The sequence below is a fragment of the Dermacentor silvarum genome, chromosome 1 (assembly GCF_013339745.2).
Source record: "Dermacentor silvarum isolate Dsil-2018 chromosome 1, BIME_Dsil_1.4, whole genome shotgun sequence".
Classification (NCBI taxonomy): domain Eukaryota; kingdom Metazoa; phylum Arthropoda; class Arachnida; order Ixodida; family Ixodidae; genus Dermacentor; species Dermacentor silvarum.
Window position 1 is genome coordinate 265,212,706 of NC_051154.1, and position 26,625 is coordinate 265,239,330.

At 47.0% G+C, this 26,625-nt stretch overlaps 1 protein-coding gene across 2 annotated transcripts; it reads left to right on the top strand.

Moving 5' to 3' along the window:
- The first annotated feature begins 3,247 nt into the window (after nt 1-3,247).
- On the top strand, nt 3,248-26,625 carry LOC125942156 (microtubule-associated protein RP/EB family member 1-like). Of its 2 annotated transcripts, XR_007464866.1 has the most exons (3): nt 3,254-3,840; nt 10,608-10,701; nt 25,576-26,625. XR_007464866.1 is itself a non-coding variant. In XM_049660313.1 (2 exons), the coding sequence occupies exon 2, from the start codon at nt 25,816-25,818 to the stop codon at nt 26,284-26,286; it is 471 nt and encodes a 156-aa protein (XP_049516270.1). In that variant the 5' UTR covers nt 3,248-3,840; nt 25,576-25,815; the 3' UTR covers nt 26,287-26,625. The 2 variants fall into 2 exon arrangements, 1 of the variants encoding a protein (XP_049516270.1); XM_049660313.1 differs by lacking the exon at nt 10,608-10,701 and having other exon boundaries at nt 3,248-3,840.

Consider the following 26,625-nt stretch of genomic DNA (forward strand, 5'->3'; position numbering starts at 1 on the left):
TCTGAGGCCTATAGTCTCTACTTCGACCACTTCTGTGTATTCAAGGTGCTCTTTGCGTCAACGCCGTCGCCGTTGCTATCATTGGGTGTGCGTTGGACTTATGGGCTCTGTGACCCTTCATACTCGGTCCTTCTCAAACTTCTTGGTATTGTTAATTATGATGGCTATTGTCGGCACACTTGTAACACCCACAGTATACGGATAAAGCCGCCCGCTAAGCGCTCGCCGCACGTTGTATCGGCAGCACTGTATACAGCTCCTTCTGAGTGCATAATGGTGCTGTGACCTTTTTTTGCAAGAACTTGTTCCTTCTTAACGGGCACGGCAGACGCACCTACGTGGCATTTATGCGGATGCGAAGGGATCAGTCAACACTTGCTTCGCCTTTGATCTCGCCACGATGCCCCTGACTAATTTGAACTGGATGGACTCCAGAACATCTTCGACGACAAGGATCCTAGCCCAAGGCCACTCATATCATTTGTAGGTTTTAGAAAATTTTCAAAACTCTCCTGTGGCAGACAGCATTTCTTTCATTCCTTGAGCTGGAATATGCGAATAGGCGGACAATACTTGCACGAGAAATCGAAACATATATTCAACTACTTAACGGACATTCGCTAATTACATTACGGCACTTATTGCAACTTATTAGTTGTAGCCGGCGAGCTTGCAAGGTGTATCCACTTAGAATGCATTTTCAGGATGATACCAGTTTCGAGATATTCATTGCCAAAATGTGTGACAAAATGCATGGGCGTTCCAGTTGCTTTCGTGCTTCAATGAATAAAAGGGAGTTTTGCTAAAAAAAAGTAAGTGGAACAGCGGTGCATTTTTACCACCAGTTTGATTGCGCATGTCTCGAAACCCGTGCCATCCTCAAAATTTTGCTAGCCTTACAAACTAACCAGCTACCATTCATGAATTGCAATATGTGCCGTTAAGTAATTATTCAGAAGTTAATTTGTGGATTTTGGTGAATTAGTTGATTATGTGTTTCGATTTCTCGTGCAAATGTCCGTCTCTTTGAATATTCTTAAGGAATGGAATTATACTATCTGTCACAAGTGATGTTTAAAAAAGTCTGCAAAACTATAAAAGTATCCCCCCGTATAACCGATCTGCCTGGGTGACCACGGTATGGTGGTAAACGATATACCATGTGTTGATATATATATCCACATCATACCTGTGCGCATCGTTGAAATAAAAGATTGCTTTCCACTGGTGTTAGTTACTGTCAACAGACAACGGATAGAACCATCAATAACATTCCAGTAAGTTCCAATCATACAGGCGCATCTTGCGTTAAGCGATAACTTTAATTTGCTAGTGGGTGAAATGCAGTCCCCCGAGAAAAGGACAAATAAGTGCACGTGTCCATATCTTTGAAGGTCGTCCATGTTGAACGGCATCTTTCTAGCTTGTTCGCTGAGACTGACGATTCGGCGTTCAAGTATCGGCGGGTGACCGCATCGCGCATGAATGCGCATGTATGGCGGCGTCAGGTCTTCAAGTGCATGTACGTCGTCGACGGATCGATCGAACGTCGCGTCCTTGGAAAGGCGCTGCGTAGTTGCTTGCCCTTCTTTCATCGCTGTTCCTTCATGACATGCACGCATGTGTTTAAGAAAAACTGTCGCTTACAATTCCACTGCTTAGATTCCAGATGTCGGCAGTGTCCGGTATACTTGCGATGCGCTACGCCTGTCCAACAGTATAAAAGTGGCTGCTCTGCATAGACTTATGACCGGCGCCTTTTTTGAAAACAACTAACAGCCGCCCTTCCAGTCGTTCCATTGCTCTGTCGCTTGATTTTGTGGCTAACCGGGAAGTCGTTGCAGACGCGCTCACTTGAGAAGGCACCGAGTCGGAAAAGTATCAAAGGGCGGAAGCGCGTGTTGGTTATGGCGGGTCGTCTCGGACGCATCGTCTTCAGTGCACTTCAGTGGCTATAGCTATAGCTGCCTTGCCACCAAGCACGTCTCGTCAGCAGTGCAAGAGAGTACCTGCTGGTGGCCGCTCTCTCTCGTTGAGAACACGCGACGGCACCCGGGCCCGGCTGGTGCAAGGAACGACTTGGCTGCATCCGCGACGTATGGCTCTCTAGACCCTGGCGTGCCTGCTGTACGCGTCCGGCAAGGTGGCTTTGCCGCTGCGCGGAATACCTTTTTCTTGCTTCCGTTACTTAACGGCCGCACGAAAGCGGCTGCCGCCGCCGCCACACCTGATGGAAGAGCGCTTGGGGCCGTGCCATGCACGTCACGTGTGTGTGCGTGCGCGTGTGCTTGTGTGTGCGCTCGCGTCTGCGAGTGGTTGCATGCAGGCTTTCTCGCTGGGTCGGGGGAACGGGGCAGGTAGGGCGGGTAAAGAAGAGGGGCACGGCGGCAGGGGTGGGCGGGTGACCCCGAGACATAGCTCAAAGACGACGCTCGCTCGCGCAACACGCAAGCCCGCGTGCCTCGGTCCTGTGCCTGCCCATCGCACAGTGCGAGCGCTACGGCGCCGAGGCGAAGCGGCGGCGGGCGCTTGTCACCGAGAGCGACAAGCGGCGGCGGCGGCCGTTGTACGCCTGCGTGCTTCGCACCGGATGCGGAGAAGACTGACGTCCATAACGCCGCGGCATGGACGGACGGCTTCGGGCGGGCGGCGCTCACGTCCTTCCGAAGGAAGCGCTTGTGCGTGCGTTTTGAGTGTTCGCGCGCGGACAAAGGGACAAGCAGGTATCCCGTCGCCCTTTGTTGTTGTACTTTCCGTTGGAGCGCGCTGTAGCTGTCGTTTGTCGAGACGTAAAGGGGGGGAAGGGCGTAGTGTGAGTTGGGGCGAGGTGAACGGAAAGAACGGAACAACTCCGACGACGACGCGGGCGCGAGGAGGAGGGTGGGGAAGGTGCACACAGAGAGAGCGGCGGCGGATGGAACCCGATTGTTTATGGTAGTCAGCGATGACAGCCAGCAGGCAGCGGCGGCGGCAGCCAGAGCGCTGCGGCGTGGCAGCAGCAGCAGCAGCACCGCTGCCTGCGCGCGGACGCCTGAAGGGGGGTGGGGGGGATGCCCCGCGCTGCCGTCGCGAGCTGCCACGGGCTGCCAGGCAGGCTGGCAGGCGCGCGGCGGCAATACATCAAGCCGCCCTGTCAGCCGTTCTGCCGACATCAATAAATTCCAGACCGATTCATTTTCAAGAAGGTGGAGTAAGTTGAGCGAGGGCCGGGAAGAGGGGGGTGAGCACACACACACTGCGTGTTGTGTGTGTGCTGCTGCCGCCCGTCATCATCGTCCGTATGCCACTTTTTTGTCCGCCCACCATAGAGAGCTTGGCTGGACGCCTCGGGCTCGTCGACGTTCTTTTCGCCCTGTCGGGCACGCACGGCGCTGGCGCGCGCGTGTGTGTCTCCCCGTGCAGGGCAGAACGTCTCCGAGGCGCCGAGCGGCTTTGACCGTGTGCTCGTGTGGTTCGCGCGGGACCAGCTCAGTACCCCGCGTATATTTAACTCCGGAACGGCATAGCGCCCACGGCTCTCGAACTGCGTGCTCGGTTGTTTGTGCGCGAACATGTAGCTTTTTGTTACCGAACGAAGGATCGTAAATGCAGCACCCTACAGGCGCTCCGGCCAGCGCCCGGAGCAGCCGCGCATCACCGGGAGCTAAAAGGCCACGCACACGGCAGAGTCCACCCTGCGTCCTGCCACCTGCCAACGTGCCTAACTGTGCGTCATTGCAACCACTGTATACATGCAGAAAGTGCGGTGGCCGCTGTAAAATGCGTGCGTGCTCTCCGATACTCCGTCGTCTGCAACGCATGCTCGGATAACGACTCACGCGCGACCTTCCAAACAGAAAGGTAGGTCGCGCCTCCGGCGCGCACCCAAGATTGAACTTTGCCGGTTCGGCAGGGTTAAGAGTGGCTTCGAATATGCGAGCTGCCTTAACTCTTCACAAAATTCGCATTACTGGGAGCATTTAAGCGCAATATTCGGCGATAGTCATACGAGTGTTTTTTTCCCGTGTATCTGAGGTCAGCAGGTCTACTTCGTAAGTCTTTTGTCAGTTTGGCTGCGCAGCAGACTTGCCGACTCCGATGTCTCCTTGTGAAGTTTACTCATGCATAAATAACAGAAGCACTTCTATATAGTTGCCGTCCACAGTATGACAAGTCACCGTGTGGGAGAATTTCTATTGACCGTATAAGCTTAAACAAGTGCTATAGTTGCTACTGAATGGATGTGGACTATGACTAAGGCTTTATGGCCATAACGAGCTCGCTTCAGTCAAGCAGACTACGCATCCAGAGCATTGTGAGAGCGATAACTGATGCGTGCTCTGCGTCGAAGGCATCGCAGTCGGAGCGGACGACTTTCACTTTCCGTCCGTGAAGCAGATACTCTTGCCATTTATTTGAGGGAGTCAGTGGCTGTTCCGTGACTTGGTATACACAAGGCTACGTCGTATAAGCATTCGCATCTGCAAGCGAACGTTGTGAATGGAGGCATCACTGACCTTGAAAGCCCCCATTCCCTTTGATAGAAGGCATTCTCGAATGATCTATACCTTCGTAAAAAGAAATGATTGCCGGAAATAGTTCATCTCAGGAGCAAACCAGTTTCTCGGAGACTACTACAGCTGACTCTAAGTTATACCAAACGTTTTCTGCTTATGTTATGCTCAGTCTGTGCTATCCAACAAGTTCGTTAAGTGCTATGCCCACTGCGGCGTCTCAGCGCTTGTAACGTTTTGGTGCTGAGCGCAAAGTCGTGGGTTAGATTCCCAGCCGAGGCGGCCCTGATTTCGATAAGGCTGGGTGGTTGAAACTACCGTGTATATACCGTGCGTTGGCTGCGCGTTTAAGAACCCCGTGTGGTCAGAACCTCCACTACGGCGTCCGTCATCTTTTCAGAGGCCTTGGGCGCTAAACCCCGGAATTTAAAATTACATTGCTGTCCTTAGCTCTTTGGAGGAACGATAATATCGCTGCCTCGGTCATTAACGGTCATTATCGGCGGGGTCTTGAACAACCAGCGCACTGCGTCGGCTCAAAGCGCTATGCATGTACCAGATACACTGAGTGCAGAGCTGACATCCCTGGAGTAATCCACAAGCGAACGTGTTTTCGCGTACAGCTGAGACAGGCATCACAGAAGCGGCCTCGTCGACTGCACGCACGGGAGGTGGTGGGCTTCCTTCGAACAGCTGCAGCATACCCCCTTTAACGCATTTTTAGTTTCGCGGCTGTGCTGTATACTCGGCTTCATGACGTTGCACTCCCTGTCTCCCTTTACATTTTATCCTCCCTATTTCCCCTTTCACTATAGTGCAGGGTAGCAAACTCGATACTCCATTCACCTCTCTGCCGTGCCCTTTATTGCTCTCTCTTGATGCCACATTTACGACCGCGCATAATATATATATATATATATATATATATATATATATATATATATATATATGAGTGTGTGTGTGTGTCTGTACCGATGCAATCGTACATAAGAATTGTCTCCTCATCCGTGCCGCGGCAATATCGTCCTCCGGCTTTGTTATCACTTCCGCGGGATGTCGCCCATCGCACACGGTGGCTTCCAGGCGGGAGGGCTTATCCGTGACGAACGCAGCGCACTTGGCGGCCTATATGCGGCCACGCCGCAGTTGCTGCGGTTCCATCTCTGCGCAGCCGTCACGATTACGAGCACCGGAGGAGGAGGCACGGATATATAGTTGCGTGCTCAGCAGTATATACTATACACGGCGCACTGTTTGCTTTAGTCGATAAATGTTCGCCCGTGTATACTGCCTGCGCTGCAGTATATATACACTGTCGGCACGGCATAGAAGTCGCGTTAAACCGGAACACGCGCACTTTTCTGCGTTAACGTGGTCGCCTGCGTGCGAGCAACAGGACATATAGCCTAAAACAGACACGCTCGCCAACAATACGCGCATCAATGCCATTATCGCGAACTTGAGTAATCACACATTACGCGTGCTCGCGTCTCGTGTTCTCGCGCTTCATTCCGGCCGTTTGAATCATGCACTATAACTATATAGTATTCTGTTGCGTATGCGCATATGCGGAGGACGTTCAGCCACTGAGCCGCGGTCCACTCCTGCCCTTGGAGATTTACGCACATGACGCCGAATCTGTGGGCGTATAGCTAGCTATAGCTTCACCGCTTTTTGGGGTGAAGCTATAGCTAGCTAAACATGCATTCATTACATGGCTGAGCAGAACATAACGTTACAGCTGCGCTGTTCTTCTCAGTCTGCTCTGTTAATTTTCTGTCTAGTTCTGAGTGGAATAGACTGGTTTTGTTCAGTTTATTATTTTTTTTATGACAGCAGGACATAATAGTTACAAGCGGACAGTGTCAGATTTTCAGTGTTATCAGAACTCGAGGACAGCGCTGTACATGCACTACGGAAGACTGTCTTCATTTTCTGCCTCGGTCCTAGCTCCTGGATTCATACTTTCAAAAATATTCATAAATGTTCATAAATGTTTCTATACGTTCGTGTAACCTACTAGAGAGACTTTGGTACTTCCAGGCGTTCCTTAGCCTATTTCTCTCTCTCTCTCAGTGTTTTTTTTTTTTTTTTTGCGTGTGTGCTTGTTTCCTTCGCTATTCTTTCCGTCTTTCTGCCCCCTTTTACTCTTCCCCCAGTGAAGCGTAGCAAACCAGAAGATCCTCTTCCAATTAACCGTCCCTGCCTTTCCATCTGATTTCTCTCTCTCTCTCGTAAATGCCGCCCGTGGGTGGCCATCATGCACTGCGGTGGTTTTCTCACTATCACGCGGTGTATTATCTTACCGCACTTCATGATAGAGGTCGGTGTCATTCACGCCGATCTCTATAGATCATAAAGTGCGGATGCCCGAACGCCGGTCAATCATAAAATTATCTTACTTGAGATAAGTTTTGTGAATACGGCCCTTGTGTAATTGCCCGGCATGTTGCTCAGCATGTTGGTTGCGTTCTGGGGATAACAGGAAGTACGTATTCATTTTTGTTTCACGCTATATAACACATACAAAAAGAAGAAGAAGCATTCGAACAAATGTTGCTGGCCACCATAAAAGCGAGCGCTCTGTCCTATGCCTCTATAGGTGGTCGCACCAGGCCCAGCCTCTACCCCCCCCCCCCCCCCCCTCCTTCCTTGTTTTGCCTATAGAGGCATCAATCTCTTCGTCTATGCAGATGCACATCACCGAATCCATTAATAATGTTCAAAAAGTGCATCGTGTATTATTCCGCGGCTTGATCGTACGCGCATATCCGAGCTTCCTGTTTGCGGAGCCCTACTCACATAGCACATTAGACGGCACATTTGACGGCTTTGTTTGTATGTATGTGCAGTAATGTATCGCTTTAGTCGGATGGAGCACCCGAGATAAAGCGTTCAGAGAAATGCATTGTCTATTTCTTATTGAAGCGGCTTTGGAAATGATGGCCGGAATGATGTAACGGTTCTATTCCAATGCTATTCCTTTTCGCGCTTCGTCAGTGGTCCGAGCTGTCCTCCGTCCACATTATCACCGGGATCGGCCGGTCGTGAACGTGAATGATTAGATAGGAATAGCATCGAGGCGAAAAGAATCCGCACGTTATACTGACCCACGTTTCCGCTCAGTGGTGTATATCTCCCGCCGTAACCAATGTTGATTGAACTATATAGTCGACTCTCTCCCGCGGTTTCACACTGCTCTGGGTTCCAAGCATGCGTATACCATGCCTTCATTAGGCAGATATGGGGATCGTGTACTCAACTCGTAGTTACATTTTGTACTGGCCTGATCAAGTGTCATAACACTGATGACGACACCGGGCTGCGTGGAGATGAGCAAGTGGTGCAATGCTTACGCGTACTTAGACAATTCCCAGAGGAGTTCCTGCGTTAATTTTTTTGTTTCTTCCTTCGGCCTTTTCGCTGAGTCGCTCATGCACGTGATAGGAAGAGATATGCTCTTCGAGTATCGACTACGCCAAGCCGCAACGATGGCGATTAATCCCTTGGAGCAATACTTCTTCCCTTTCGTCTTATTATATATTTTTTTCTTTGGCATCCAATGTTTCCTCGCGCTATATTGAGTGATTTCAGAGAAAGGAGTAATACACAATCCTGCGAATGTCATTCTTAATCCAGTTATAATCCAAAGGAAAGATAATGAAAATCTAACGTTAGTCATGCGTTCACCATACGGTGGGTCAGCTGAACTTGTGACTCGACCCGCTCGTGTCACGTTCATGTAAGCGAAGCTATATGTAGTTGGATATTTAGAAAGCTTGTGAAATGGAAATGAGAACATTCACATCAGCTGCAGCTAAAAACAAAAGCGAGAGGGTCCGCGAACAAAAGTGTGATATGATTGTTACCGGCATTGTCTCCAACGTATCTCTAACGTCATAATGACTCCAGTGTAGTGACGGCTTGCACCACGCAATGCGCCTTATATCACGCCGCGTGGTGTGACATGCAAGGCGCCTTATACGGTTGCACGCAGTGCCTGCTGCAGTTCACACGTTATCGCGATGTCGTGAAGTCGTATTGATAGCACAGGTTCGGGGGATCATGACATTTTGTGTAGGAGACGTAATGGAGCATGCACGCGCTGACGATTTTTCAATCAAGAAAGCATCTTATGATTCACACACTTTCGTATACACCACCAGCATTTCTTTCTTTCTTTCCGCAGACGTTTTGTTTCACTCCATGACAGATATCGCTGATTTCAGTGCGAGTTTTTAATCAGGCAATCTTTAATTAGACGCGTGTCAACTCGTAGTCGTGACGATGCTGCTGGTAGTCTTGCAGGCTCGTGTTCACAAAAATATATTGTGCTAGAATTGTTCGAAATACCGAATCCCAGCCAGTACTGATGCTACACACGTCATTAGCGAAGGCGGTCGACAAATGAGTGGCCACGAGCACTTAGGAAGGAAAGGTTTTGCGAATTCGGCCCCTGCATGGTCCACTGAGCTGTCGGTTTTCGCCTAATAATATTCAAAGCACAGCCTCGAACTGACGCCTCTTCTATACTTGCTCTGTCCAAAGTTTGACCCGCATTTACATCCTTTGTCAGAAATGCGCCAGCTGCTCCGTATAGGAGTGTGGAGCAGTCGTCATGCCGTATGGTGGCATCCTGCATGCGACTCCCTGAGCGCTCCTGTTGCCCTAGTGAATTTGCTACCTGCATGTGTCAGGGCTGTACGCCATTCCAGTTCCTTTCTTTCTGTCTCTCATTTCACAGTGAATGGGTCAAGCTGTCCCAGGTGTATACATATATAGAGCGCTACGTCTATATATACTACATACGGCGCGCAAGAACTGCCAATAATCGTCACCGCACGACCTGACTATACCGCCTCGGTGACGCTTGAGGATCCTGCGGATTTCTGGCGAAGATCTGCAGTGTATTATACTCGGCCAGATTTTGCGGCGTCGAAGCAATTAACCGCTCGCCGCTGTCGGTGCCGCAGCGCGTGTTCTGCGGCGAGAAGACATTTCCGGTATAACTGCGCTTCGATTGTACAAAAATGCTCATGTCGCCGCCGAGACATAATTTTTTTTTTTTTTCGATTTCGAAGCGGAGCAACGGGGCCCGGCACAACAGCTGTCTGCAACCTGCACGCTAGCGCGTGTACACGACAGGCGCACCTGCGCTCGAATTGCAGCCGCCACTGTATAGGCTTCGCTTACGCAGCGCGGAGTATATACCGAGTACGTGCATCTGTAGACTCGCCGGTGCTGGCCGCACCGTATTGCAGCAATAGACGATGCGGTGGCGTGATGGCGACATGGCGCGTCAGCCAGTGAATGGGCACAGTGCACCACCACCTTTTGCCAACCGATGGAAGAAAAAAAAACAAGAAATGGATACATAAAAATAATAAAAAGAGAGAACTATACAAGATGCGCGCCATATATACTTCGCGCACGGACGTTATCTCGCAATGGCATGGCAGCTGCGGAGATCGTCGTGTTTGAACGGAATATAAATAGGCGCGCTTTCCTTCCTGGTAGACAAAGCGCGGGAGCGAGCTTTCGCAATTAGCGCCTCGTTCTTTCGCAATGTTGCGCGCGCTCCCGCGCTTCGAGCGAGGTTTCCGAGTGGGTGCTGAAAGCTGGTCGATTAACCACGCCGCGGTCTTCGATTGCGTCAGCGCCCGCCCGTGCTCCCTTCTCGCCTTTTTCGCACGCACCGCGGAAGCAACCTGCTATAACGACCCCCCCCCCCCCCCCCCCCCCCCCCATCTCACCTCAAGGGGGGCGATGAGTGAGTTTGTGTGAATCGGCGTATACGTATCGGCTGCACATTTATTTACGTTTACTCGTACGTCGCTTTTCTAGAGCCGGGTTTTCGGCAGTTCAAAAACTTTCTTTTTTATGACTTCACTCTAAGCTTCGGGACGAACAGAAAAAGCCGGCATTGTTTGGGCAATGCATCTGTGCGGCGGTGCATAGAGATATTCGGTATAATCTTCGGAAGTTTGGAATTACGGACTTCATATATCTACGGTGCGGTCATGAAGTGAGGGATAAGTTACAGCACGGCATTAAGCTAATTCACTAACCTTTGTCATTGTTTAGATGCTTTCTTTCTTTCTTTCTTTTTTCTAGAAACATTTAGTAAAGAAGTTGAAAAGCAAGGTTCACTTCGTCTGACATTGCGCCGGAGGCAGGAATCGACTCGTTCGTCATTCAAGGAATACTGGTGCAATGTTTGTTTACCGCGTTATAAGCCCCGCTTAGGTATACCGATCACTTAAGCCACCGCTTGGGGTGTTGACGACGCTCCACCGTCGTTTTATGTGCCTGTCAAAGAAACCACGCGCTGAACGCCAAGCGCGGACGCTATCGTAATAAGTTGCGTAATACACCTCATTTTGGTGAGGATCGAAAGCACGCGTGGCCTTGAGGAAGCGAATGCACCCCCCGTCACGGGACGCATTCCCGCAGCGGGTGAAATATACACGTTGGACAACTTGGTTGAACTTCGCTGTACAAACAAAACAAGCGCAAACGGAGACGAAAACGCAGTGGCCGGTTCAGTATAATACACGCGACTGGACTTTTCCGTTTTCTTCGCGCTGTGTTTCCGGAATCACCAGGGAGACCGGTGTCGCTGTACCAACCCACGCACTCGCCTGGCCTGAAGCGCAGCTCTGAACGCTAGACGTCACGAACTGCGCAGTCGATAAAACGCGGCTGGTTGGAAAACAGAAAAGAAGCGACCTGCGCACGGGCTTGCGCAGCAGAATTGCACGCGCCGTCGGGTGCCCTGCTGGCGTGTTATTGCTGTCCCCTCTTTTCTCTCTCTCTCGCTCGTCGCGTTTTTGCCATTGTTGCGGGCCCGCGAGCTTCCTCCTGGGTGGGGCCACAAGTCAAGCGTCAGACGTCAGCTGCGGCGAAGGAACCGCCCCAGGGGCGTTGCCTTGACGAACAATCAGCGCGCTAATGAGATGAACGCCACGGGGCCTTCCTTCCTCATCGCTGAGACGAGGAACGCCGAGCCGCGACTGGACGCACGGGCATTGTAAACCCATATGTTATGTAAAGCCCAGGGTTTCAACCACCGTCCTGCATCACGCAAGTGCTCACCCATGATTCGCCGGCCGGAGAACACGAGGGGAACATTATACACTGCCCTGCGCTGGCGGCCGATTCTATTATAGCATTGTTTTACGGTCGCGCGGGGCCATCGTGGCTGTGTTCGTACTATATGGAGAGTCGAAATCGTACGCCAAGTGGGCGCCGTCAACGACAACTCGCAAGTGCTAGCTGACCAGCAGATGGGTCACCCGAAACGGGAACGGAGCACGATTTCAAGGTCTATCTGAGTTCGCGCACGGCAGTGTTAGTGGAAATGAGTATCTGCAACAGGCTTCTGCGCGCACCGCTAGTTCGCCATATGTACCGTTGCCCAATGAGTCCACGACGACTGTACACTATTACAGCCATGCGTAGACGAAGTCATATATACCACATCAGTGGGCCCGATTGACGTATTACGTCGCCTGTGCAGTGGTTCACAGAAATTTGCCCAACACAAGAGCTATATACACTGTGGCCGGACTTGCCAGCTATATTTCGTAATAGTGTATTTCCTTGCAACTCTCTCGCGGGGTCATTTACATAACTTTGGGGAGCTATCACGATTGGCCTGCGTCAGTTTTTTACGAAACCCAGCTCTTTAAACACTGAAAGTGTTTTATCCCGAGTTTCACGACTGATTTCCGGCAACGGATGTAACGGATGTGATAGTCGCCATCTTGGAGCGGTGAAGCGAAGCGCTGCATTGTGACACTAACGAGCGCCGACAGGGAGCGCTTGGGTAGTCACAGCACAGCGGAAGGTCCAACGCGGTGTAGCCATAGAACAAACAACCAAGTATATCCTCGTGCATAGTTTCATACAATAAATATCCAATAAATAATCATACAATAAAAATCATTACTAATATTGTCCGACGGCCGGATCTCTGGAAGAGAAGCTCGATGTTGAAACCAGTACGCCACGGACGAACGCCTCGACACGTAAAACGCCCTTATGAATTTATTAGCCAGTGCATTGAGACGCTTGGCGCGTTTCGATTTGGCCACCTCGCCCAGCTGAACCGTTGTAATTAGTAGCGAATGCGCGTGTTCGCAGCGTCTTCTGCACTTCGAAATGTACAGATTGCTTTGAAATTTACGGCAATGAAAGCATATAAAGCAGAATAAACAAAGCCACAAGAACGTATAAATCCACAAGCACGAAGATCAGACAAATCCGTGCACTTTTGTGCCTCGTTAGGGTTACTGCCTACCCTAGCCTCGTGTAGGCAGTTAGCGTCGGATTAGCCTGTGGCGCCTTGTCGCCTACGAAGTGCGGCTTCAACGTGCATCAGCATGTGCATCGCCGACTGTTTCGCTTGCGATGGTACCACCTAAGACAACTGCTGCGCTAAACGGCGCAGAAAGGCAACGACGTCGCCGGGCGAATCTCGCTTTGCTCAGGCGAGAAACACGCCAGCGTGAAGCAGAATACCTTCGGTGCACGGTGTGAACTCTGCCATTGGCATTCCTGTAGCTGTGCGCGTCGCAGCTGGACTGGCTGCCGTAGCCACTACGGCGCCGGACGAGGATGCTCCCACCACGGCCGCTGGATTTTTTTTTTTTTAATCCAGCGGCCGTGCTCCCACCTTCGCCGAATTAAGCCACTCGCCAGCAGGACGCCGCGCGCTAAGCAAACCTGCAACATGGTCGCCGGCCCGCAAATCGTGAGCCTTTCGCTGGAGCGGACCGCGAGTTCACGAAGCAAACATGCAACAGCTTCCGTGAAGACACGTTTCACTTTCGTGTTCTACCGATTCCTATGAAAGAGGGATCAACCATGATTCTTTCTTTGTTAGGTGCGTTTCAGGAGATGTTCGTGCGAACCCTGCTACGCCTTGTTTCTCGCATGTTAAATGTGTGCGAGCACTGCAAATGTTACGAGCAAGAAATAAAAATATAATACAGCAAGAGCCGATTCCGAGAGTTTCAAAATGTGCAGTGATAATGTCCCTTATATATATATATATATATATATACAAAGCATGCGCATGGCTCTCGTGTCCGAAGGGCTATATGTATTCTGGCTCTGGGTTTACTCCCAGTCTTGAGCCTACTCAGCAAACAACCAAGTAGCTTCAAACGAGGCCCGTACGCTTTGCACTAACGACATATGCGCTGGGCACACCTCTCGGGTGCATAACTGATCAGTCGCTTGTCCAGATCGACGAAATTCAGGGCGCAGTTTCGCGCAAAGCCTTATGTTAGGTAAGAACGACATGCAAAACGTGGTAGTATTGTGCTAAGAGGTATAGTTATTACGAACTAAGAGTCTTTTGTGAATCTTTTATTTGTGTGTGTGTGTGTGTGTGTGTGTGTGTGTGTGTGTGTGTGTGTGTGTGTGTGTGTGTGTGTGTGTGTGTGTGTGTGTGGTGTGTGTGTGTGTGTGTGTGTGTGTGTGTGTGTGTGTGTGTGTGTGTGTGTGTGTGTGTGTGTGTGTGTGTGTGTGTGTGTGTGTGTGTGTTTTGCGGCCGGCAGCTGGTCGGGTAGCCGACACAATTTTCATGCAGCTTCATACACTCGAAGCGCCTTATAGCAGGGTCTACATAAGTCACTTTCCGGTAATGAAGCCAGATTCTGTGGGAGGGGAAACAAAAAAAGATAGAAAAGAAATAAACTCGGCCATTCAAGGGTCTGCTTTTCACTGAAATGACATGTCATCCTTCGTACGCTGTTTTAATAACCTTAATTGAGTTTTTTTTCTCGAAATTGGCACTGAGTAAAATGATAAAGAGAGATAGAAAGGAAATGAAAACGGAAAGCTGCAAGCTCGTGAAGGATCGTCCTAATTGCGTTCTCAGCGATATAGCCCTGCAGCAAATTGTCAGGCGCACATCTGTGGCACATCTTCCGCTGTGGAACATAGCAGATGTATGTCGCGCGCAATATACGATGGCACGAGCCACGTAAGTGGCTCATGCCAAATAGACGTCCTCAGATATTGTTCCTCAGAACAGACAAATAGACGTCCTCAGATCAGGTATATTCATAAATGCACAGTAAATGCGGATGGTCCTTCGAACTGCTATGTCGGACATTGTCCAAAGGAAATATACTGCATACATTTTCGCTTGCCCCTGTACATATCACAGACTTTGCAGCGGCTGAGTAGGCACGTTAAAAGCAACTATAGTCGCGGTAAATCAAAGCTGAAAAGAAGTTGATGCGAGTGCTTCAGACTGCTGCTAAAGTAATTAAAATAGTCCAGCCGAAGGACGCTACAAATTGACAGCTACAACCAGAAGTTATGGGATAACAAAATTAGAACAAGAAAACAACAATAAAGAAATGGATAAACAGCTACATGGTGAACAACAATACAGCAATAACGCAGAATTGAGAGACGAGGTACATGTGCGGAAGGAGAGAGAAACCTTGACAAGACAGGAGAGGAGGGCAGCTTGAAAGAAGGCTCATGAGAAAATATACGAAGCTCGTAACAGAAAGAAAACAACACGCTTTGCAAGATATCAACATGGAGAAAATGATAGACTTCCCATTCCGTGGAGAGGCGAGTGTCTACTGAAAGAGGCAGAAACGTGGAAGGGTCTATGTTCTCTGGTAGTCTTCTGCGGCGCCCGCAGTGGAACAGAAGCTATAGTTGATCCGGACATGTAATAACTCCATAAATTACGTTGCATAAAAAGAGGACGTCAATACCACTACGTCTGCAGCTAAGTGATGGAAGTGTAGGATAATTATTGAAACTTGAAAAGTTGTTGGTGCGCGAGGTCAGAAAAGGATGTTTATATACACTCAATAACTTTTATCTGTACACACTCAATTAGTATACTGCTTGAATAGATTGTACAATTCCACATCGCTGAGGCTTATTCATGTAATGGGAGCCATATGGATGTGAAAAATTTCTGGAATGGAAGTGCTATAGAGTTATAGGCAATTGTAAGTTTTGTTGTTGCAGAGCATCTGACCGGAAACGCAGAAAGGGTCTACAGAGTGGGCAGAGAATTTTCACACCGAGATCGCGAATACTACTACTACTACTACTACTACTACTACTACTACTACTACTACTACTACTACTACTACTACTACTACTACTACTACTACTACTACTACTACTACTAATAATACTAATAATAATAATAATAATAATAATAATAATACATGCCACCTAAGCTAGTTCTTTTTACTTTCCTGGTTTATCTTAATATGTCAATCTTTATAAACACAGACACGTTATTCAAAGTAGAAAATTCGCTTCATTGCAGATCTTCCGGTCCTCTAGCACCACCAATATTTCAGCCATCTCTCAGCATGTCTCCATGTACCGTATATTCGTTTACATTTCCACCGCAATCCTTAAAGCCAAGGGCTCGGCTAACTGTATTCAGTGAACGTTTATCGCGGGATGCACACTGAAATTTTAGCAGAACGGGCTCCCCCAACGGTTTCTGCACAATTTCCACACGCTATGCGCAAATCGTCTTCATGTGAAACTTTTTCCCCTGTCAGGCGCGTATACTCAAGACACCCTGAGTTGAGGGCGCTGCCCTTTGACTTAACAAAAAAAATTTCTCCTTCCGATTTCACTACTTGCTATTCGATACTGTTCGATAGCTGCGCTACCTTTCCACGGGACCTATCTATGCAGTATATGGTTTCTGCATGTCTCACTTCTGCCACTGTCCACCACGCTTGCGTAATACTATACACAGGTACCTAAATACATTACGTAGGCTCCCACCTTGTTTCGTTCGCATTCATCAGCCAATTTTCGAAAGGGAGATTTTGCCCTGAGAAAACTGCACTTCGAGAGGACGCCCAACCCATGGATGTCTCCTTTACTGCTTCATTAGGGGGGTTTTACTCCGTGCGCACGAAGTGCAAGGCTGATCAACAGCCTTCTAAATCTTCATGCCCGCCGTACTACCCTCCTTGCGTGTTTTCTACTCAGAGCTGGGCGAGCTGGTATGCTTAGACCATCTCAGAAAGCAGCGATACGACAGGCTGCAACGCAAAGAGCGCGAGCGCGCCGGGCACGAACAATAAAGAGCACACAAATCAGATCAGTCAAAAGTTTATAGTGGGCTTGACGGAACAAAGCCAACCACGAGATACAAAATGTCAGGGTTGTGACAAAGAGGAGAGGGACATAGCACCGAAAGGCAAACACGACTTTTATTGGATGTCGCAATATGGAACCTCAAATGCAGCTCAGTAATGAAATAAAAAAAAAGAACCAAACGATGTTCTGTCGGAACATTAACAGCACATTAAGCCCGTTATGGTAAGCAGTAAACTTTAATGGGAAATAGGGCCAGTAAATTGCTTACATGCACAATATTTAAGTGCATCTTGATTTATTTCCCGAGGCAGATACAGAAATTGGCGCAATATTAGGAAACTACATTACGTTCAGCTACCTTTTTCAGATTATATTCTGCAATTGTGCCAAAGGTACTTGTAGGCAGCTGATTGAGGAACGACGGAAGAAAGCGAACGCACGTTCTGCTGCCTTTTTTCTTTTTTAATCGGCGAGAAATACAATTACGTTATCGTGATCTGAATGAGCCGCAATAATTGTACAAGAAGCGATTCCAAGCATGCTTGGGCGCGACATGTTCAAAGTAACAAGGCCTTGAAATCCGGTAGAGCGAAATATTTTGATATACATTGTTATTCTGCCCAACGCTAAGGCCCTTGGTATAGCAGTGTGTAAAAGAACGCGGCTCACGTAAATGTTGAATAATGATGCACTTTTAATATAGAACCCTCGGAAGCTCCTGCTTTTATTTGTGAGATGGTCCGTTACAGAAATTCATACAGATATTTAATTCACCTTCTATTGAACTTTCTCCAGAGGCTGTATTGTGTGGAAATTGCATTTTTATGGAATTTTCTTACTGAGCTTCATAAACTGAGTGTCCACCGTGTTTTAATTGAAAATTTCTTTTTGGATGTCGATTGAACACCTGTTGGAGTCAGTCAAAAGAAGCTTGTAGGCCAGCGTCACTCTAAAGAAGAGTGACACTTGCTCTATTTAGAGCGAAACGGCGATTTCCCGTATATTCAGCATTAATTGGAGTAATGTTCCCAATGTCGCTAAAGTCCGAGAAAAAGAAAACTCCGCAGCGTTTTGTTTCTTTTCTTTTTGTCAGATTCACATTATGAGCCGGCCCCGGGTCACTATCAATAGCCACGGGCTACAGTAGCACTTTAGATAGAAAGACATATCTTTCCAAACAGGACAAGCCCTACACGGAACAGATAAGCACGATACATTTGCACAACAAACTCTGCTTACCCAATCTATACACAACACCTTTCAAATTACTTATGTAGGCATGGTGTTTAGACCTGCAATTTAGTGCCTTCTCCCTTGTTTACGCAATTAAACAGTAAATCTCTACAGGATGCTTTATTTTATAGTAATCTAATAAGCAATTCAACAGCACACAGTCTTGTTAATGTGAAACTTTGTTATAAGGAATGCCTTTCGATTAGCGACTAGCGAATGGAATGCCCTTCGATTTTCAGATATCGAGAGTGTTCAATAAGTAGTCAGTTAAATGTATATCAAATGCGGCTCAGTTGACGCTTTTTGAACTGTAGTCAAGTTAATGTGTATTGACTGTGAGTCAATTGTAGTTTTCTTAACGTTAGTCGATTAAATGCTTCTCGAGTGCGAATCAATCGACTTTTTCTTAACTTTAGTCAATGAAATTCATATACAGTGCGAGTCCATTGACGCTTTCTTAACTTTAGTCAAATAAATTCGTATGTAGTGGGATTCAATCGACGCTTTTTTAACGTTAGAAAAATCGCTGCCTATCGTTCTCATTAGAAATTGACGTTGAATTGATTTTTATACACTGAAAACAAGCTTGATGCGCAGTCAATTGAAACTCAAGGTACATTTTTGTATGTGGTATGTTGAAACCGCCCAGTAAGAACATACGCTAAAGCGGAGTCCTTTGACGAAGTCTTGGCGCAGGTGTTGTTTATACGAAACACGAGCAGAAATATTACGAAGCCAGCTTGTGTATAGAAGCAGAGCGCGTTATCCTTTATCAAATGCATTTGGGACGTCGAAAAACAAGCGCAAGGAACCTGACTGTGTTCCAGAGTAGACTTTACGATGTCAGAAAAATTCTTCAGATAGACCTGCGCGTATTAAATTGTATTAAATTTTCCGATGTGTTAATGAGATGTAGGAATGTTGCGCATGTTAAAAAAATACTGACTCCAACTTTTGTTTCAATTAAATCGGAGGTATCTCTTTTTTCATAACCCTATGGATCTTGAAGGGAAAATGAGACATCTACCCAATCGTAGCATGGAAGCCCATACATGTTCCTCGAAAAAAAAAAAAAAAAAAGCCTCACAGTTGAAGAAAAATTCGTCCTGGTCCGGGACGAATTTTTCTTTTCTTTTTTTTTTCCTTCAATTTCGAGGCTTTTCTTTCGAGGAACCCGTATGGGTTTCCTTTGTAGCAATTGCTACGATTGGGTGGATGTCTCATTTACCCTTTAATTACTTCTCTACACCTAGCGGGTTTCCGCTTAACTATTACCTTAATAGACCTTAAGATGACACAATTACGAGGACGCTTCAATTGAGGCCAGCGCAAATATTTTTTTGTAGATTGCAGTGAGCCACATCGAGTGGTAGACAATCACGGTCCGATCGTGCCATTGTTTTAATACTTTTACTACGTGAGTCGTTTTTTTTTTCGCTAGTACCCCGAAGCAGAGCAAATGATTTGTGGTAAGTAATGGCTGGGGATAAGGCAATTATAAAATATTACAGCAGAACTCATCTCACGATGACTGTCGACACGGTAATGCGAATAGCAATGTAGCGACCGACCATATTCCTGACGTCCCGTTTGTTTAACACTTGTAGTGGTAATTCTGAAGCTTTCTTTGATTCGGCTATACGCTACATACTCCCATATCGTTCCACTTTTCTATGGCACTCGCTTGCCAAGGTCGCCCATGAGCACAGAGGCACGGCATGGACTGAATGACGCTGACGCAGTGAAGATGGAATGATATCGGTAGAACGACAAAGGCGTATAACGACGGCGACATGACGAGAATAAATTATGAGGATGTTATATAACGACGATAACGTGACGACGACAATGAGATGACGACGATGCAATGATAACGACTCCAAACATATATCTAGTGACCAAAGCTATTAACAGCGGAGCTGTTTAAGGGTCGAGGTTGTTCCCTACGGAGCGACGGCGTTCACAGCTTCGAGCGAAGTGGAGAGAGTGTGAAATGAGGATAGGAGGTGCAGAGAGAGAAAGAAAGAGAAACAGACAGAGAGCGAGAGAAATAAAGAAAACAGAGTAAACTTTCTCGGCGAGGCGGGATTCGAACCCGGGTACCACGGTCCGAAGACGAGCGTCATAATTACTAGGTTATACATTCACGCTTGCAGAACATGCATTTATGGGAACCATATGACGTATCGACGATCTTAATCGACGATCTTAACACAACTTGCTATGGGCGGGAGAAAGAGAAAATGAAAGCAGGTAGACAACTTGGGCCACTGGGTTGGCGTAACAAGATAGATAGATAGATAGATAGATAGATAGATAGATAGATAGATAGATAGATAGATAGATAGATAGATAGATAGATAGATAGTCAGTGGTCAAAATTAATCCGGAGCCCACCATGACGGCGTGCCTCACAATAAGAACTGGTTTTGGCACGTAAAACCTCAGAAAGAAGATAGATAGTAAGGCAGGCTCAAAACGGCTGAGTCAGCAAAGAATGCTATTCGTATTAATAAGCGCCCCGTACGTGTTAACAACCATTTGGTTAAATGAATATTTTTCGTGAACAATATAATACTTCCCTTTCCCACGTAATGACGAAATCAGTCATTCTATTAATTATTCGCAGAATTTATCAGATAATTTTGTCTGAACAGGGTGATGTCCAGTCTCGCACTGCCCAGTCTTCCGCGCAGTCCTCGTTCTTTTTTTCTGTACCCCACAGTACCAGAAGAAGTTAACAGTATTATCTCATCACTAAAGACTACCGGCCCACGGGCTTGATCAAATTTACCCTTCCCAAATTAAACTTGTATCGGAAGAACTCTCGACAACTTTGGCCGATTTAGTTAACAAACTTTTTTAGCTGCTGTATTTCCGCAAAGCCTGAAAGCAGGAAAAATAAGCCCCATATTTAAGAAAGGTGATCGCGAATGCATTAACAATTATCACCCAAATTGCATTTTACCATTCTTTAGTAAATTCTTTGAAAAACTAATCTGCAACCGTTTAGCGAAATACTTATCCAAATTTAACGTATTATCTGATGATCAATTTGGTTTCCGACAAGGCCTCTCTACTGAAGTCGCACTAATCGCTTTCACTGACAGAGTTAAACTAGCAATAGATCAGGGCCTACTCTTTGGAGCTGGATTTATTGATTTCACGAAGGCATTCGATACAATTAATCACCACATCCTCACTCATAAACTTGACTGTTACGGTATATCTGGACCACTTTTGCAACTGATTCAAAGCTATCTTACTAACCGGACGCAGGTTGTTCAGGTAAATGATTCTCTCTTAACACCAAAAATCACTAACATAGGTGTTCCCCAGAGGTCAATTTTGGGGCCCCTTTTGTTCTTGCTATTCATTAACGATTTACCGCTCAGATTGAAACACACTAACTCTCTACTATATGCTGACGATACCACAATTTTTGCCACACATTAGAAAGAATGCACTTACGCTGCAACATTTACTAAATGTCGAGTTAAACAACGTTCACTTATGGTGCGTAACGAACGCATTGCGCATCAATCCATCGAAGACAAAATTCATGGAGTTTCGTTCCCCTCAGTTATCGCCCCTGATTTCATCCCTAGCGGTGACACTTAATGGTCACCTCATTCATACATCTGAGTCTATATAGAAATTTCTTGGAGTCATCTTGGATAAACATTTAAAATTCAGTGAGCATGCTCAGTCCCTGATTCAAAAAAATTTCTTTCGGCATTCATGTGATCATCAAAGACATGGTTTTACTTCGAAACAGACATCCTTCTTTCCGTATATTATGCATTTATTCATAGTCATCTGTCATATCTTCGTGCGGAAATATGTACTGGTCGCATCTTGGACAACTTTAACGTTTGCAAAAGCAAGCTTTGAGACTCATCACCTTCAAGCCATTTTCGTATCCATCAGCCCCCATTTTTCGTAACCTGAATATTTTACCTCTACGCAAACTTGTTAGTTATGAAATGATGATCATCATGTATCGTCTTATAAATCATGAATTATGTATTCCCAGTTTTAGTCATTTTAGTCTCGTGAATACCAATAACACCAGGTTCTCCACTAACCATAATCTGCTTTTACCTAAAGTACGAACTAACTACGGCCGAATGACAGCAACATTTTCATGTATATCACTTTGGAACATGTTACCAACTGATTTAAAAACATGTACGATGTACTCATATTGTAGATGTCTTAAAATTTATTTATTAGATAATTCATGCAGTTTGATATCCTTGTTTTCATTCTTTTGAGTTCTTTGTTTTAAACAACCTGTAATTATTCTTATTCGTTGCCAGGAATCTTCATGTACATATTTTATCATGTATCTTTATTCTGCTAATCCGCCATTGTCTGCTGTAGCTGTATAATGTATTCACCCCCTGCCTACGTTCTGCTAGGAGGTCCCCCCGACAGTTCTCACTTTGGGACCTCCGATTGTACTTACCCTGTATAATTGTATTTTGTAAATTACGGAAATAAATCGTTCGATGTCCGAAAAAAATAAATCGAATGAGCGGAGGTTCATTAATGGTCAATGCAAGAAAAGGCAAATTTACCGCATACCATTTCTTCGCCAGTGTCAAGTTCCTACTTCGTTAAAAATATCGAAGTCACCTCCGACTAGGGCAACTGTAGGATGAAGTATATCAAATTGTAATGCCGCCAATTGAACACGCACGTCCATATCCGTGTAACAAGCGATGACAGAGCGCCGTCAAGTTACCTTAAGAAACGCCGGTCATTGAAGCAAAGGGGACCATGACTTGAGAGTAGTATACTAGTGCTAAAGAAGGCGGAAGCGTGGATACTCACCGTGTCACTGTTTCGGCTTGAGCAAAGCATAACTAAATCCACGAATCAATACATGTAACCGATACAATCAAAGCTCGCATTAGGAATTGCGCTTTTTCTTCTTTTTTTTGAGTGTCGAATGCCTTCATATGCGCATTTTCGAACTTGTGGATAAAATAGATTCATTGCGCACATTCGCTTTCTATATACTCTAAAGCCCTATTAATCTGCGGCCCCAAATGCGCGCGAATCAAAGACTCTGAGTATATTCGCGGCTACTAAACTTCGCGATTTCAGGTTTTTGCCGTACGGTCCACTTTTTCCGCAAAAGCCTTGTTTGCGTTTTTTTTAAATACCATTTTCTGCCTATTAGAAACAGTGCATTCTGTTTAGTCTTCGGCGTAACAATTTAGTTACACGAGTTTTTCATCTATTACATCTCAGGCGCCACTTCTCGTCTGGAGCATGTATTGACTTGCTGGCTCATCGAAGAATGGCATGCCCTCTCTGTGAGGCCGGCCGGGATTACCAGCACAACATTTGAGAGGAGCGCAAGCTTGCGCAGCCATATAAATTGAATGTGCCATGTTTAGCGGGTACAGCCAGCAGAACTAGCCGCCTAAGTATAAATATATAAATACATACATATCACTTTTCAACATATTATTGTCCCTGTTTCTCCCATGAAAATTTCGCGCGCCAGTAAACAAGGTTGCTATTTGAGGCCCGTTGGTGCACCATTGGTACAGACTGCGTGGTGCGTTACGGACAAGGACACAACGAACAAACGAACGATACACAACCCGCTAAGTGCCCTTAAGTGTCGCGACATTTTGCAATATCAAAATTCGCGTACATTAAGGGCGCGCCGAAGTAAAGGGTTTTACGGTATATAGGAAAGGCAGGTGAGTTGCGCGGCTGTAATCGTTCTGATATGGGAACTGACCAGGTCAGGTTATGAAATATAGGTAGCCACAGTGTCATCAATAAAGACGTTCGAGAGTTTCAGAGCCTTCAAATGTGTATTTGGTCGTCGGTCCCTCGCGGCAATCCGGAAGGAAGTTAGTGAAGGCGCCCACACGGGCCCCACGTCCAAAAAAAAAAAAAAAAAAAGAAATGTGAAGCAATCCATTGCAATCACAGTTTTCCTTCGTCAATACACCTCGATGGAAAATCGCGTTATTTAATCTCGCCGGCATCCTCTTTGTATTATCGTTTTTTTTTTTAAATCTTCGCTTTCTCTTTCTCGGTTCATTTACTTGTCATACTTTACAGTTTACTTTTACCCTCCTTCTGCTCATGCCGCTCTGACTACTCTCGAATTTCGTTTTTTTTTTTCTTCCTGTCCTTCTTTCGCAGATCTGATGTAAATTGAAAAGCGCTCAAACTTTCTCTATTCTCACGCCACCCGATTCTTGGGCGATAATCCCCATTGCATGGTGAGTTGTGCCGCATTTTTACGAGACCACGCTGAGTTATTCATGCCGACGTCCGGACTTTGTCAAAAGCGCGCCGTTCACCCCTAGTTTCGCGCATGGGAGGACCAGGGTGTGGTTGGGGACTCCTGGTGTCTCAGGGGCTCCCAAATGCGGGAAACGCACTCCTTCTGACAGCGTATATATGCACAGGGCACCTGTGTAGTAGCGCTGCAGGAGCATGACCACACAGACCAACACCTCCGTGAGGCGCGGAGCGCGCAGCCTGTAAACGCTTTGCGAAAACTGCATATATGGTGACGCAGGGAAATAAAGTTCACTCACGGGCTCACTACGCGCATGGAGTAAGCTTCTCGAACTTTAATTATCTGGCTCTACCAATTGAACACCCTCCACGGAACTGTATACACAGCGTTCGGGAGATGATCGAGGGACGCAAGATAAGCACGCGTGCATATAATAACGACTTTCTACATCGCAGATTCAGCACGCAAATAAGCGTACCAAACAGGACGGTCTAACTGAACGTTAAATTTGTATACAAGGGCAAGGACGCCCTTACGGCCGCAACAAACTTAAGGCGGCACGATCGCAGCGAGAGAGAGACAGCAGTGAGAAAAACAGTGAGGGCAGTGACAGGAGAGGCGCTGGCTAACAATCGCAGGGCTAATCTTTCACCCAATTACACAATTACCCAAAGCACAATTACCCATGAAAGTGGCGGGAAGGAAGGGCGCCTCAAGCACCGCACGCGTAAAATGTGGATTGGACTCCCACCTGCGGCAAGCCTTTTCTTTCTTCTCCATTCTCCTTGTTATTTAGACATTGACAGTTGACGTAACATATCAGTTTTCCTGTGCTTTCCTGGCTTCATTGTCTGTTTTCGTGATACCGCTGTAACTAAACAAACAAAAGGAAAAAAAAAAGAAAGAAAGAAAGAAAGAAAGAAAGAAAAGAAGAAAATTAAGCCCCTTTGGATCCTGTTATTCTTCTCGCTCAAGAAAAATATATGGTGATCCTAGAAAGCCGCAACGTACCTGTTCTAAATAGCATATATAAAAAAAAAAAGACAAAAACCCAGAAAAATCAACCCATGTGATATTGTTTTCTCTTTCTTCTTTTAAAGCAAAGCTCTCTTTACGTAGTCCAACACGCCTTCGCTGCACATCCATCTGTCTGTATCGCGACGGATATATATATATATATATATATATATATATATATATATATATATATATGGCATGATATTTATTGTTTCTTGTTAATTCTGATATTGCGCCTACCCCAATGCTCGTGTGCCACGCCATATGCGCCCATTCTTCACCCATTCCCCGGAATGGGTATATGTGCCACTGTGACACAAGATTTATAGAAACCTTAAACGGGCACTTGCGTATCGGTACTGCGACGCAAGGGGTGTACTGCACGTTGTTTTTCGTTTTATCTGCCCGCGGATGGATATGAGAAATTTAACGCAGCTCCTTTACCAATCCCTTGCTCTTGGAACGTGCCTTAACTGTAGAAGAGGAGGAAGAAGAAGAAGCCCTGCTCAGCCGGCCGCACCTTTCGTTCTTCGGGTGTGAGTCGAAACGCAGCTGACGACAACGCGGGCAACCTGGGCCTCTTTGGTCAACCCAGCAAGGGGAAAGGAAGTCCTCGGGACCAGATACGGCAAGGTCGAAGATCTGTCCCCCTGGAGCGAGAAGTACTGCCAGTTCATGGAAATACTCGCTCCGGTGAGCCTCAACTCGGCCGAGGTAACCTCGAGTGCTCCCTGCGAACGAGAGTCCATCCAGAATTTCGAGGTGCCTCAAGCTGCGTTTGAGCAGCTCGACGGAAGCAAGAGCGAAACCATGGCGCGATTGGCCGAGGACCGCCTCCTGGATGACTTCCAGCTCGTCCGGCGGTCCAGGGACATCTTCGACGCCTACTACCCTGGCCCGGTGGTCGAATCCTCGGAGGCTGAAGGCGTTACACGAGTATGCATTGTCACGTCTCGCTCGCTCGGATCCCTCGCCAACCCGACGATTGCCGACGGCTCGACCGACGCCAAGACTTTTCACGCGCCAGTTTCAACAGCGATGCGAATGACGAGCTGCGCGTGTGCCGGACATTCTTCGAACCGCTTCGTGGCGTCTGCACGCCAATCCGTGGAGCAGGAGCTGAGGTCGTGCCGCCAGCTGTGCTAAGAGCGCATATTCTAGTTGTAAGCAGAACGCGCCATTCAGGTCGTCTACGGGAAACACCAAAGGGAGCGCACAAGTCGCCGACCAGATCCGGAAATCCATGAGCATCAAGGAAGAGCCAAGAGGCATCTTCCGAATCGCCAGTTTACGAAACTTTTAATCCAGTGCGCCTCATGTGCCGACACATGTCAAACGATGTCGCTTGCCGCCCTTCTTAGTGAAGAGCAATAACATCAAATAGCCAGGAACTGGAGTGGATGGATTTATTCGAGTGCTGCTTCCGGCAACATACAATTGTTAAAATAGATACTCAACTCCTTATGGAGTTGTGCTTGCGATGCT

Coding starts and splice junctions, on each gene's coding strand:
- LOC125942156 (XM_049660313.1), top strand. CDS start 25,816: ATGGAAATACTCGCTCCGGTGAGCCTCAACTCGGCCGAGGTAACCTCG.